The sequence below is a fragment of the Amyelois transitella genome, chromosome 9, assembly GCF_032362555.1.
Source record: "Amyelois transitella isolate CPQ chromosome 9, ilAmyTran1.1, whole genome shotgun sequence".
NCBI classification, from domain to species: Eukaryota; Metazoa; Arthropoda; class Insecta; order Lepidoptera; family Pyralidae; genus Amyelois; species Amyelois transitella.
Window position 1 is genome coordinate 594,357 of NC_083512.1, and position 14,820 is coordinate 609,176.

At 36.7% G+C, this 14,820-nt stretch overlaps 1 protein-coding gene across 2 annotated transcripts; it reads left to right on the top strand.

Annotated features, from left to right (window-relative positions):
• The first annotated feature begins 7,128 nt into the window (after positions 1-7,128).
• On the top strand, positions 7,129-14,798 carry LOC106130278 (uncharacterized). 2 transcript variants are annotated; one of them, XM_060945835.1, is made up of 7 exons: positions 7,129-7,216; positions 8,689-8,915; positions 10,737-10,933; positions 11,865-12,113; positions 12,580-12,763; positions 13,567-13,739; positions 14,593-14,798. In XM_060945835.1, the coding sequence occupies exons 2-7, from the start codon at positions 8,696-8,698 to the stop codon at positions 14,758-14,760; spliced, it is 1,191 nt and encodes a 396-aa protein (XP_060801818.1). In that variant the 5' UTR covers positions 7,129-7,216; positions 8,689-8,695; the 3' UTR covers positions 14,761-14,798. The 2 variants fall into 2 exon arrangements, with proteins under 2 accessions (XP_060801818.1, XP_060801817.1); XM_060945834.1 differs by having other exon boundaries at positions 7,130-7,216; positions 8,666-8,915.
• Positions 14,799-14,820: the final 22 nt, after the last annotated feature.

Sequence of the window (14,820 nt, forward strand, 5' to 3'; positions counted from 1 at the left end):
ATTTGTGTTTCCTAATCATCTTTGCTTTGGAAAAAAGAAATCTCAAATTTATAACCCTTTTCCTTGATTGAGTTACCTCGTAGCTTCAAGTCATCACAAAATGGACATAATTTTGAATGTTTCATTATTACAGCTCCCCGTTTTTCATAATTGAAACGGACATTCGAGAGCCCATTAATGTAATTGACTTTAATTGAACGACCCTTTACAGAAATGAAAAATTAATCTTCAATTTGGTTTTGTTTTACGTTTTCTTTTTACCGTTAAGAGGAAAAAAATATGGCGGTTTTATGGCAAATACTTCATTAAGATATGAACAACTAGCTTGTCTACGTAGCTTTGCCCGCGTGATATTAGCTCCATCTACAAAAAGAGACGAATTTAGCGCCATCTGCAAAAAGAGACGAATTTACCGCCATCTACAAAAAGAGACGAATTTACCGCCATCTACAAAAAGAGACGAATTTACCGCCATCTACAAAAAGAGACGAATTTAGCGCCATCCACAAAAAGAGACGAATTAAGCGTCATCTACAAAAAGCGACGAATTTAGCGCCATCTACAAAAAGCGACGAATTTAACGCAATCAATAAAAAGCGACCAATTAAACGCCACTTACAAAATGCGAAGAATTCAACGCCACCTTCAAAAGAATACAAGTTTTTCGCAAATCCTACAGGAACTATAGTTTTTACCGGAACGAAATGTACCCTATGTCGTTCTGTAGACCCTTAATTATACACGTGATATTTCAAGAAGAATATACATATATAAACTTACTTTTTCATTTTTAATATTAGTTGGTACCCATGGTATAAGTTAGCAGTTTATCCTAGCTTTTATGCTTCTTATCTTATGGTACATTTTAAATGGTAAATATCTTCATAGAAGTACCAAAAAATAGATACATACATATATTTCCTTACAAAAAAATTAAAATTTACTTGTTTCCCTGTGACATTACAGAATCTCGTGTACTACAAAAACATTCCGAACAAAACAAAACATTTGCAGTAAATTTTAACAAAATGAAGAAAGATGAAAGTGTCCCTTATTAGGGACAGCAGTTAGGGAGTTAATAAAATGAGGGTAGATTTATGGGAGTCTCTCCCGGCAGTTTGTCGGGACGCCCGTAAGAGGTCGTTAGTCCTATTGTCTTAACTCGCATTACTACAATGATTTTAAATGCACAGAGGGTCTATGACAGATTCTAAGTTATACTTAACCGCAGTTATGCTATTGTCTCGCTCTAAAATAATAATCTGCCACCTTAAGGTCTTAATGGAGTTGAATTAATTATACATACATACATATAATCACGTCTTTATCCCTTGCGGGGTAGACAGAGCCAACAGTCTTGAAAAGACTGATTGCCACGTTCAGCTATTTGGCTTTAAGATTCAATTGAGATTCAAATAGTAACAGGTTGCTAGCCCATCGCCTAAAAGAAGAATTCCAACTTTATAAGCCTATCCCTTAGCCGCCTTTTACGATATCCATGGGAAAGAGATGGAGTGGCCCTATTCTTTATTATATTGGTGCCGGGAACCACACGGCACTCTCTTTCACTCTTATACATATGCACATACACTACAGGCAGAAACTATTTATGTATTTCCAAACGACACAAAAGAAACAGTAACACGTTAAAATGTCCAAACGTTTCAGTACAAGTAATATTTTCATTCCATCAGCAACTGCATAAAGTCTTGTTTTCACTTTTCACATCTGCATAAGCTTAATGAAAGCTCTTTCATAGCTTTTCGAATGAATATTAGCCTCGGAATTAGCGTGCTGTTATTTTCTGTTGAATTCATAAAAACGTCTTTTTGTTAATTAGAATTCACTCGTATTTTCAAAATTAATATACGTTTAATTAAAATGTAGTTTTCGGTACTTTACATTAGAACAACACCATATCTTCCCCCATGGATATCGTAAAAGTCAACTAAGGAATAGGCTAATAAACTTAGGATTCTTCTTTTAGGAGATGGGCTAGCAACCTGTCACTTTTTGAATCTCAATTCTATCGTTAAGTATCAGTGGTCATTCAAGACTGCTCTACCTACCCCATAAGGAATATAGACGTGAACATATGAATGAATGAATGTCTTATGTTTTAACTTTCCCTACAAAATATTACAACTTCATTTAGAGTTATAAATCAAACAGATATTTACACATAAAATAATGCTAGTGCATTATGTTGGAATCCTTACATTAAATTGAATTCTAAAGCTTGAAAAACCGGTGGGCCTTTTTACAATTTTAAAACAAAGGTATTTACGAGCGGAATGAAATTGCGCGTATTTTCAAAGTTCAATTCAGCTTGGTAACTTGAGGGTACTTTGAGCTGTAACAAGCTATAGCATTATACAGGGTGAGATGGGGTTTAAGATATCAACTTTGAGCGGTTTAAAAAGTCTACGAAGTCTTTTACCTATCTTTTAGCATCGAATTATTATTATGCGCAGAATGATGCGATTTCGAATTCCATTCAGTCTTAAAATTTACTAAACACACTGTAGAAAAAAATATTAAAATATTTATTTTAAAATAATCATAATTTTTGTTTGTAGTAACAACATCGTCACTTTGAATTAAAAGATATTTCGTCCACAAATAATCTGACCTCCTCTTTTTGTTCTATGTTATAATTGAAAAAAAATAAAATAAAATAAATCAAGTCTCTGACTTGAGGCGGCCGTCACAAAGGGAGAGTATACGGTGTCACTGATATGTAATATGTTTATACGCTGGATAGAATTTGTATTTAAAAGTAATAAATGTATGTTTACTAATTATATATTATGTGAAGTACAGAGAAACCTTAATGTTAATGTACGTGAACATGTTGTGAACCTCGGAGGTCGAATCGGTAAAGTGCCGGTTTGAATTCGTGAGGCACACACAAGACACATGTTCAAATCCCACTTAGGCCATGGACCAAAAACTATTTTAAAGTTATGAACATTCGACTAAAGACTGAAAATATCAGGAGGAAACTTGTACTGTCAGACGACTGGATGTGTAACCATGATCCAATATAGGTTAATCCCGTGCAAAGGTCAGATGGGAGGATTCCGTAAGAGCATCGGTTAGTATACAAACTAATGTACACAATTTTACAAATAGTCATTAGTACATGGCCGAGGTGGGATTAGAACCTGTGTCTTTATGCGCAACACGCAATTTAACCGTACCGATTCGACGCTCACACCTATTTTATTATATTTACATACATACATACATATGTCACGTCTATATCCCTTGCGGGGTAGACAGGGTCAACAGTCTTAAAAGCACTCAAAGGCAATAAGCTGGTTGGGTGATTTATAAAATTGAGATTCAAATAGTGATAGGTTGCTAGGCCATCGCCTAAAATTAGAATCCCATTATAAGCCTATCCCTTAGTCGCCTTTTACGACATCCATGGGCCAACCACACGGCACTATTTATTATATTTTGTTTAAAAATATAAATAAATAAAATGCGATCACATTTATATCGATACAAGTCAGTGACCACGGTACAGCACAGTAAACGGGCGACGAAAAGCCCGCTGCATAATGCATTGTGACTGCGCCGACCTTTGAGATTATACGCTACGTTTATTTTGAAATCCCCTCCATTCCTGATTCTGGCCTTATACCGCTCAAATTGTCCGTTTTGCTGTTTGCACGCTCGTGTGATTTATTCGCACTGAATTTTACAATTCGCTAGTAATTGAATTTTACAATTACTAGCGTTCACTGAAAATTCTAGTGATAAAGTTTTCTTTTTTAATCTCAATTCTATCGTAAAGCCACATCGGAGAACGTGGCTAGGCTATTCAGTCTTTTCGAGGCTGTTCCTCTGTCTACCCCGCAAGGGATATAGACGTATGTTCTTTTTTTTTAAATAGGACATTACTTATCAAAATCACTGCTTCCACCGTACACACCATAGAAAAAATGGCTGAACGAACTACACTGCAGCGTTTACATCTACACAGTTTACAAAATTATGGGCTACAAAAACTTTATTTGTTTATTGTATGTTTATACATATATTGTGCCGTTTAGTTCCCGGTACCAAGAAAAAAAAGAATAGGACCACTCAATGTCATTCCCATGGGTGTCATAAATGGCGACTAAGGGATAGGCTTATAAACTTGGAATTCTTCTTTAAGGCGATGGGCTAGCAACCTGTCACTATTTGAATCTCAATTCTGTCGTTAAGCCAAACAGCTGAACGTGGCCTATCAGTCTTTTTAAGACTGTTGGCTCTGTCTACCCTGCAAGGAATTTAGTCCCCTACTATATGTATGTATAATTTTACAGAAAATTAAACCCGTTAATTTAAAAAAAGCGTAGTAAAAACTTGAAAGTTTCAAAGTCAAAAAATCTTGGTCACAGAAGTAAAATTTTAAATTGGCATTAATTCAGCCGGCGCGGCGTTAATGTAATAATGAAGTTTTCCATAGGGAACTTTAGAAATTCTCACACAATGGCGCACGGCAGCTATTTGACTTCCATTAGCCTGGAGTCTAGGCTATGAATTAAAAACTAGGCATTGCGACGGACTGGAGGTTTGTCAAGGTAGAGACATATTAATAACTAGATTATGGCAGCTCTCAACAGAAAAACATAGGAGAGCACTCCATCTCTTTCCAATTGATGTGGTAAAAGGCGACTAAGGGATAGGCTTATAAACTTGAGATTCCTCTTATACTTAGGCGACGGGCAAGCAACCTGTCTCTATTTGAATATTAATTCCATCATTAAGCTTTAGCCACGTCCTTATCTTTACTGGGTAGACAGAACCAATAGTTGTTTAAGAATCAATGACTACGTGTATAAAGGGATAGGCTTATAAACTTGGAATTATTTTTGGCGATGGGCTAGCTACCTGTCACTATTTGAGTATCAATTCTATTATTAGGCCAACAGCTGAATGTGAACTATCAGCCTTTCAAGACTATTGGCTCCGTCTACCCCGCAAGAGATATATACGTGTTTATATGAATGATAGATTGACGTGTTTCATTTTTAAACTGAACGTGAATGTCTAAAAATTAAAAACAATTTTAAAATAAGTGCTTTTCTTGAAATTTATTAACATTTAAAATACTATTAGTACAGACATTATAAATCAACCGATCTACACATTATTTTCGCTTGCCCCCCCCTTAAGGCCGCGCAATTTTTTCCGTCTCTCGAGTGATGAATGGGCGACGTGAAATGGCGGAATTCTTCTCTTAAATCGGCCCTATTCTCAAAAACGATCGTAATAACATTCGGAACATACGCATATTGTACGGAAATACCTTAAAATAGGGAACATTTTGCATTACATTCTAGTAGGGTTTCGATTTTAAAAAATTCTCTCAATATTTTAATGTCTGTCTGACCGACCGCAGCTAAGCTCAAAAAAAAAGTCATAGAAACAAAGCCTTCAAAAAAAGTAGATAATCAAAAATGTATGTGTTTATTTTCTTTTCTTTTGTATAGTTTTTTGCCTTAGTTGAGTATTACCAGGGACCTGACCCTTTAGAGTCTAGATTTGAATAAGTAGATGCTAATTAGAGAAATATGGGAAGTCGTGTCCATTATTCTTTTAACAACGAAACGTAAGCTAGCTTAGGTCATTGTTATTTAAATATATGTGACATAGTGCCGCCTTGGTCTGCGCCCCTCATAAAAGCACGCGCCCCGGATCTTTGCCTTTGATGGTATACATCAGCGCTCATCAAGTTAAATAATAAATAAATAAATATATACGGGACAAATTACACTGATTGAGTTAGCCTCGAAGTAAGTTCAAGACTTGTGTTAGGAGATACTAACTCAACGATACTATATTTTATAATAGATACACAGGTATATAGGATTGGCCTGGGTCTTGGATGTTTATCTATCTGTATAGATAAACATCCAAGACCCAGGCCAGGCCCAGGTCTTGGATGTTTATCTATACAGATAGATAAACATCCAAGACCCAGGCCAATCAGAGAAAGTTCTTTTCTCATCATGCCCTGGCCGGGATTCGAACCTGGGACCTCCGGTGTCACAGACAAGCGTACTACCGCTGCGCCACAGAGGCCGTCGGAGAAGTAAAGCATCACGCAAGATGCCTCTTAATTTTTTTTACAACTAGTCCGTTAATAAAGTTTGTTGTTATTCAATTCTCTTTCTTATTATATTCTATCTCTTACCTGCGACGTTTTACCTAAACATCACAATTCAAGTGCTTAAATTGAAATTATGTCATTCTATTCGCAAATATCAATCGCACGATATGAAAATACTCGCCTCATCGAGTTCTATCACATCAAAAAAAAAAACTTAGCACCCCTGAAAAGACGATCTTATTATTCCCAGGCATTGTTTCAATCTTATGCTTTGTCGGCGAATATTTTTATTTTCGTTCGGAAATATTTGCATTGTTTGAGAAATTGTTTTGTCACCCCAGTGATTTATGAGAGGTTAAATTGGGAAGACGTTGCGCTTGTAATTTGGGCGGGAAATGGGGTGGAAATAGTCCCCCGTTTTCGGTTTTTTCGTAGTTTTTTTTTTTTTTTTTGGGTCAGTGGAAATTTACATCGCTCTTTTTTTATTTATTCGGTACAAATTGTATTGTATTTTGTACGTTGTTTTAAATGTCATGCGTGGGCAGAAACCCCTCTTTGAAATATTTCAAACAGGAACAAAATCTATTCACAACTTTCTGAGATTAGTGCATACATACAGACAAAGTGTTGTTCCTAGCACTAATACAAAAAAGAATAGGACCATTCCATCTCTTTCCCGTAGATGTCGTAAAAGGCGACTAAGGGATAGGCTTATAAACTTGGGGTTCTTTTTTTAGGCGATGGGCTGGCAACCTGTTACTTACTACCTTTATAAATCTAAACGGCTGAACATGGCCTGTCACTTTTAAGACTACTGGCTCTGTCTACTCCACAAGGAATATAGACGTGATGCTATGGTTGGATGGATATAATAAATAAATAATAAAAAAAAATCACAAGCGGATTCGCAAACAGTCAATCTTCTCATTAGCATATTTTTATTAGCAACTTATATCATTGTTATTACAAGCTGTTATCAAAGTTTTTTGCCCGTTGCCAATTTATTTAATCTGTTATGTTTATTCGCTGTAATGGGACGTGTTTAAGATATTTTTTTTTTATTCTAATTAATTTTGTTTTCTGTGTCTGAAGCCGTACTTTCAGGTAAGAAACATTGTTATTTACACACTATATGTGTCTTTATTCCTTACGTGATAGGTAGAGCCAACAGCCTTGAAAAAACTGAAAGGCTTGACAATATAATTGAGATGAGGTCGCTATTAGTCTATCCCTTAGTTGCCTTTTACGACATCCATGGGAAAGATATGGAGCTGTTCCATTCTAAAGTAGTCGGTAAGTAATAAAATAATTTGTATTAATCCGAATACATTGTTATTGTTACACGTTTTTTTTTACGGTACAAAAAAACACACTTTGAGTTATCCTCGAAGTAAATTAGAAACTTGTGTTACGAGACAATATTAACTCAACGATACTATATTTTATAATAAATACTCATAAAGATAAACATCCAAGACGCGGGCCAATTAGAAAAAGATCGTTTCTCATCATGCTCTGGCCGGGAATCGAACCCGGGACCTCTTGTGTCACAGACAAGCGCACTACCGTTACGCCACATGGGCCGTCATATTTTATGTCAGCTTGTAAAGTTGTCGTTTTTAATTCTGTCTATAGGCTTTGAGGTTTGAAAATATGAGCTAAAATTTCAAATTAGTAAAAAACTGAAAGTGTTGCTTCATCCATTACTAAAATTTACCGCCACGTGACACCTTTTGACCTCACGATTACTGTGTTCCCAAGCATTTATAAAACAAAATGATTTTATCGTAATTATCGAAACAAAAGTCTTACTTTAGCTCTTAAATATATGAAAATTTTAAAGTGCAAATAATGTTATCATCATTATTTGTTGCTTTATGATTACTTTATTAAGTGCCGTGTGGTTTTTGGCATTTTAGAAAAGAACCACTCCATATCTTTCATATGAAAGTCGTAAAGGCGACTAAGCTTATAAACTTGGGATTCCGCTTATAGGCGATGGGCTAGCGACCTGTCACTATCTGAATCTCAATTCTATCAATAAGCCAAACAGCTTAACGTGGCTTATCAGTCTTTCAGGACTGCTGGCTATGTCTACCCTGCAAGGAATATAGAAGTGATTATATGTGTATATGTATGAGCTAGCGACCTGTCACTATTTGAATCTCAATTCTATCAATAAGCCAAACAGCTGAACGTGGCCTATCAATCTTTCAGGACTGTTGGCTTTGTCTAACCCGCAAGGGATATAGAAGTGATTATATGTGTATATGTATGAGCTAGCGACCTGTCATTATTTGAATCTCAATTCTATCATTAAGCCACACAGCTGAACGTGGCCTATCAGTCTTTCAGGACTGCTGACTATGTCTACCCCGCAAGGGATATAGAAGTGATTATATGTGTATATGTATGAGCTAACGACCTGTCACTATTTGAATCTCAATTCTATCATTAAGCCACACAGCTGAACGAGGCTTATCAGCCTATAGACGTGATTATAAGTGTATATATTTTTTTGTTTAAGACTGTTTTTAAATGTTCTGATTTTAGAGACTTAATGAAGATAATTTCAGATTCAAGATGACTGTAACAGAAGTACGATATAGACATCAGAATGGGAAACATGTTGATACCCAGGACATACCGGAGGCAACCAAACGCTGGGACCCATTCCTGGACGGCATCAGATGGATTGAGAACTACTCCGTGTCTTTGGAGAAATTATTCGCTAAATTCCCAGACGCGTTCAACACATTCGTTTGCACATTGGCCATGTTCACGTTTGGGGCGATTTTGAGGGGTAAGACCTATTCTTTTTTAGGTCCAATCACAGCTCGGCACTTATAAGGCTAAGCTTAGTCTTAAATTATGTTCTCGTCATGGTCTTATCCATACTAATAATAAAGAGGAAAGATTTGTATTTTTGTATGTTTGTGTGGAATAAACTACTGGTCCGATTTTGATAAAATTTGGCACAGATATAGAATAGACCTTCAAAAGTGACATAGGCATAAATTTGTTTTGAAATAAATTTATTTCAAAATATAAAACACAAAAATATGTCCACCCGTGCGAAGCCGGGGCGGGCCGCTAGTTGAAAATAATTGATTATTACAGTTTTGTGGTTCCCGGCGCCAATAAAAGAAAGAATAGGACCACATCATTTCTTTCCCATTGATTTCGTAAAAGGCGACTAAGGGATAGGCTCATGAACTTGGGATTCTTCGTTTAGGTACTGGGCTAGCAATCTGTCACTATTTGAATCTCATGATAGACAAGTGAATTTGGCCTTTCAGTCTTTTCAAATCTATTGGTACTGTCTACCCCGCATGGGAAATAGACGTGATTATACGAATGAATACAACAAAAGCAACGAAATTATCACCACATACAAAAAGCAACGAATTTAGCGCCATTTACAAAACCATTTACAAATTTTAGTAGGTTTATGATAGTACCTACGCACTTTCCAATACCTGGAAATCAAGAATTTTATAAGCCCATTTTCTGCATCATAATAACTACAGTTAAGAGCTCTCAAACATAAAGACAAACAGAATGAACTAGATAAGATTATAGCGATTTATTCGACCACATTCACCAAATATACATCCATTAACTTCATTGTTATTCTTATCTAACATTGATACATATAATCACGTCTATATCCCTTGCGGGGTAGACAGAGCCAACAGTCTTGTAAAGACTGATAGGCCACGTTCAGCTTTTTAGCTATTGGATAGAATTGAGATTCAAATATTGACAGGTTGCTAGCCCATCGCCTAAAAAAGAATCCCAAGTATGTAAGCTATCCTTTAGTCGCCTTTTACGACATCCATGGGAAAGAGATGGAGTGCTTCCATTCTTTTTTGTATTGGTGCCGGGAACCACACGGCAGCTTTTTATCTAATACATTCCACTATTATCGAGCGTGACATACTTGACCCTTCATGTTTATGGTCAGGGGCTCAATGACCCAGTGAAAAATATTATTCTTTACCGCTGTGACATGGAACTGGAAGATTAGAACTGTTTCCTGATGAATTGATCTTTAGTAATTTCACTTCTTGCTCTGATATTAACGTATGGAATTTCATATACAGATAATGATTTTCAAAGAAAAGAAAGAAATAATAAAATTACTATAATTAATGAAAATTCTGCTGTGCCCGCGACTTCGTCCGCGTGGAATAGTTATTTTGGGCATCATTGAAGCCCTCAAGGATGAATAATTTTCCCCGTTTTTCATCACATTTTCCATTACTTCTTCGCTCCTAAAAGTTGCAGCGTGATGTTATACAACCTAAAGCCTTTCTCGATAAATGATTTATTCCTACGGTAGTTCCCGAGATTAGTTGAAGTTGACGTTGTTGAGGAAAATGCTGCAGTGCAGTTTGTTACCGCTTCTTCTGCACTGACGCCTTGGAAGCGGCAGTAAACTTAGTTTTAAGTAATTTATTTGACGTCAACCAATGTAGTTAAACCATACGTTTTGACAATTATTTAGCGATATGAAGTATCCTATAATAATGAATAAAAATTTTAAAATTTGAATTAGCGCGTTCAAACAAACAAACAAAATCTTCAGCTTTATAATATTAATATAGATTACTGATTTCAGGAGAATGGGTCATAATCTTAGTGGCTGCTTTAAAACAAGCTACGGGTCAGACACAAAGCGGTAGAAATTCCACTACCGAGGAGATCTACCAGCTTTTCACGTTGGAGAAGCTCAAGATGGAGAACTTCTTCACAATCTTCTTCGTGTCTCAAATCGTGTCGTTCAGCATGTACTTTCTAGTTGGAGGTTTTTTGCATGTGAGTAAATACATATTTTTTCGATTTTGTTATAGTTATATGTTTTAACTTACATACATACAGATGGTCACGGCTATATCCCTTGCGGGGTAGACAGAGCCAACAGTCTTGAAAAGACTGATAGGTCACGTTCAGCTGTTTGGCTTATTTATTGGATTGAGTTTCAAATAGTGACAGTTTGCTAGCCCGTTGCCTAAAAGAAGAATCTCAAGTTTATAAGCCTATCCCTTAGTCGCCTTACTATTTATTCTAAAATCAACTCGTCTGCCATTTAAAGCATTTTAAAAATGAACTGTCTCTTCTTATACGAGTAGCTAAATGAGAACCATAAAACAAGGAAAGCCAGAACTCGGCGCTAAGCGGATCCGATTAGTCAACTTTATCTAAATAACTGACTCGTGTGGACAATAAAAGCATTTCTGCTGCTGTATTCTTGTCCGTTACACGAGATATTATATCATGGTGTCTACCCCGCAAGGGATATGTGATTATATGTAATGTAATGTGGGTAACTGGGTTGTTGGTCGAATCAGTAAGGTGCCTGGTTAAAATGTGTGTGGCGCAAAAAAACACAGGTTCGAATCCCACTCAGGTCATGTACCAATGACTATTTCTGAAGATATGTATATTAATTACGAGTACATTAGTTTGAATACTAACCGATGCTCTTGCGGTGAGGAAAAACATTATGAGGAAACCTGCGCATTCAGGCAACTCAATCAGGGGATCGATCCAATACGGGTTGGGTTCACCTGGGAGGTCAGACGGGAGTCGCTTCGTGTAAAAACCTGACTCACCCAATCCAGGATCCATGGTAAAATGTACAAAAGGTGGACTTAAGGCATTCTCTGCCAGTCCAAACTTTGGACCAAACTGAAATGGATGACCCAGTACGATAACTGTAAAAGAAATATTGTATTTTCTGTTCCAGTGGTATTATTACATAAACAAACGACATTTAGCCCACGAGTGGAAGATTCAGCCGACCAAATGGTTGACCCCTGAGCTTGAGCGTCACGAGATTAAACTAGGTTCTTTATCGCTCTTCGTCGTCGGCAGCTTCTCAGCCTTCCTCGCCACCTACATCTTCAATGGGAACCCTTCCACTGTGTACTTTCAGATCGAGGAATATGGATGGCTCTGGTTTATCTTGCAGTTCCCTGTTATTTTTATTTACATGGTCAGTATTTATTTATGGAGATTTCACTTCATGTAACTCAGAGCATCGGTGGAAGAAACGATAAGGTGCGCAAAAAGGCACAGGTTCAAATCCTACCCCGGCTTTGTGCCAGTGACTATTCTCGAAGTTGTGGACATTAGTTTGAATACTAACCGATGCTCTTACGGTGAGGGAAAACATCGTGAGGGCACCTGCACCCTGCGAGCTACTTAACTTAGTGAGCGCTGAAGTAGACCAAAGGATAAGACCAGCGGCACGACGTGACATCCTGAAAGCATATGTGCCAAATTTTATCTATATATATATCTGTACATCAAGGAATAAGTAAGAATAGAACTAAAACCAAAATAACTTAAACAAATTTGTTGAGAACCGGTCGTTGTTTCTAAATCAGTATAATATTTATTCCTTTTTTATTTTCAACTCTTTCTTTACCTACTTCTATTGTATTTTTACACGTTTTCAGGACTACACAACGTACATCCTCCACCGCATGTACCACACCCCATTCCTGTACAGGCACTTCCACAAGCACCACCACAAGTACAAGCAGCCCACTGTATTCTCGGTGACAGCCATGCATCCTCTGGAGTTATTGCACATTCAAGCTACTGTGATACTGCCATTGTTTTTGTTCCCTGTGCATTGGAGTACGTATTTAACTTTATGACTAAATAATTAACATTTATCACGTCTATATCCGTTACGGAGTAGACAGAGCCAACAGTCTTGACTGATAAACCACGTTTATTTTTGTTTCCTTTTTTTTGTCTATAAAAAAAAAAAAAAATAATTTTAAAAAAATATTATTTTTATATTTGTTCAGGTGTTTGGCTAAATGATAGAATTGAGATTCAAATAGTGATAGTGTAGCGGGAGCAATAATTCGGCTATGAATTCGGCGATGATGATGAGGTTGCTAGCCCATCGCCTAAAAGAAGAATCCCAAGTTTATAAACATATCCCTTAGTCGCCTTTTACAACATCCATGAGATTTTATAAAAAAAAAATCAAAGCAACATCATTTAAAGTACAGTGATTGAAATACAACAAACAGTCGAGCCCTATAGTCTTTTGATGACTGTTGGCTCTGTTTGTCCTACAGGGGAAACAGACGTGATATATGTTATGTTATGTTTATTAAAATAACATAAACGTACTAAGCAGATATACAAGGAGAGTGTGGAGGGGAAGGTCGGAGTGGGAAGGCCTAGACGAACGTATCTTGATCAAATTAAGGACGTCCTGGTAAAGGGTCAGGTCAAGAGTACCCGTAACCGCCGAGCTTGCACGAAGAGAGTTATGAATGTGGATGAAGCGAAGAGATCGTGGCATGTGGAAAGCTGTAGTCTCTGCCTAACCCTCCGGGCGTGATTTTATGTATGTATGTATGTATAAAGCCAAAATCCCAATTGTCGTTGATTTATTAATCAATTCAAATATAATATTTCAGTCGCATTCTACTCCATCGCCCTCTACAACTATACCCACGGAATTCTGGACCACTCCGGCATCAACTTCACCGCTCAGTGGTGGCAGCCTTGGCAACCTGACTCCGACTTCCACGACAAACATCACGAGTTCTTCCACTGCAACTTTGGGTTCAATATGACACTGTGGGATAAGGTATTGTTTAAATAAAATAATAAATAAATAAATATACGGGACAAATTAAACAGATTGGGTTAGCCTCGAAGTAAGTTCGTCACTTGTGTTACGAGATACTAACTCAACGATACTACTACAATTTTGGATTCAATATGACTTTGTGGGATAAGGTTGGTTGAAGATACTTATATATTTGTTTGTTTATTTATTGCTCATAAATATCATGGGATTTTAAAGAAATTATACAATAGCCGACTAATCCTAATTGGGATTCCTTCCAGTCAATCAAAAGGCAGCGCACTTAATAAGAATTCGTTTGTGTGTTTGTTTGTTTTCTATTCACGGTATCTACCGAACCAATCTTCTTGAAATTATGCTTCTATGTAAACAATAAAAAAGAATAGGTCCACTCCATCTCGTTCCCATGGATGTCGTAAAAGGCGACTATGGGCTTATAAAATAGAGTGATTCTTCTTTTAGGCGATGGGCTAGCAACCTGTCACGTTTTAATCTCAATTCTATCATTAAGCCAAACAGCTGAACGTGGCCTTTCAGTTATTCAAGACTGTTGGCTCTGTCTACCCCGCAAGGGATATAGACGTTATTATATGTATGTATGTGGAAAAAGACACGGGGTGTCTTTCATCCCGGTAAAAACTATTGAGACGTGCGAAAACCTTGTATTCTTTTGTAGGTGATAATTACGTCGCTATTATGTAGATAGCGTTAAATTCGTAGAAAATGGTAAAAACTCATTAATTTACAAAATAAAGTCACAGAATTTAAAAAAATTCACGATTGGAGTTAAACAAATTGGAGATTATTCGACATGTTTTGTTCCTTCAATAATGTTAAATTTACATTTTTTCAGTTACACGGCACATGCAGAAAACAAAATCACTTGTATACAGAAGATACATATCACGGTGAAGCTAAGCCCATAGACTCGGCTGAAGTCCAAGCTATCATCAAAACCAATCCAGAACTTAAAGATATCGTCCAGGATATCATTAAAGCTGACATACAAGGACTCAATTGACTGTTAGTTAAATAAAAATGCGAGATACTGGGTGTTAATTTTGTTTTATTTGGTAAAAAT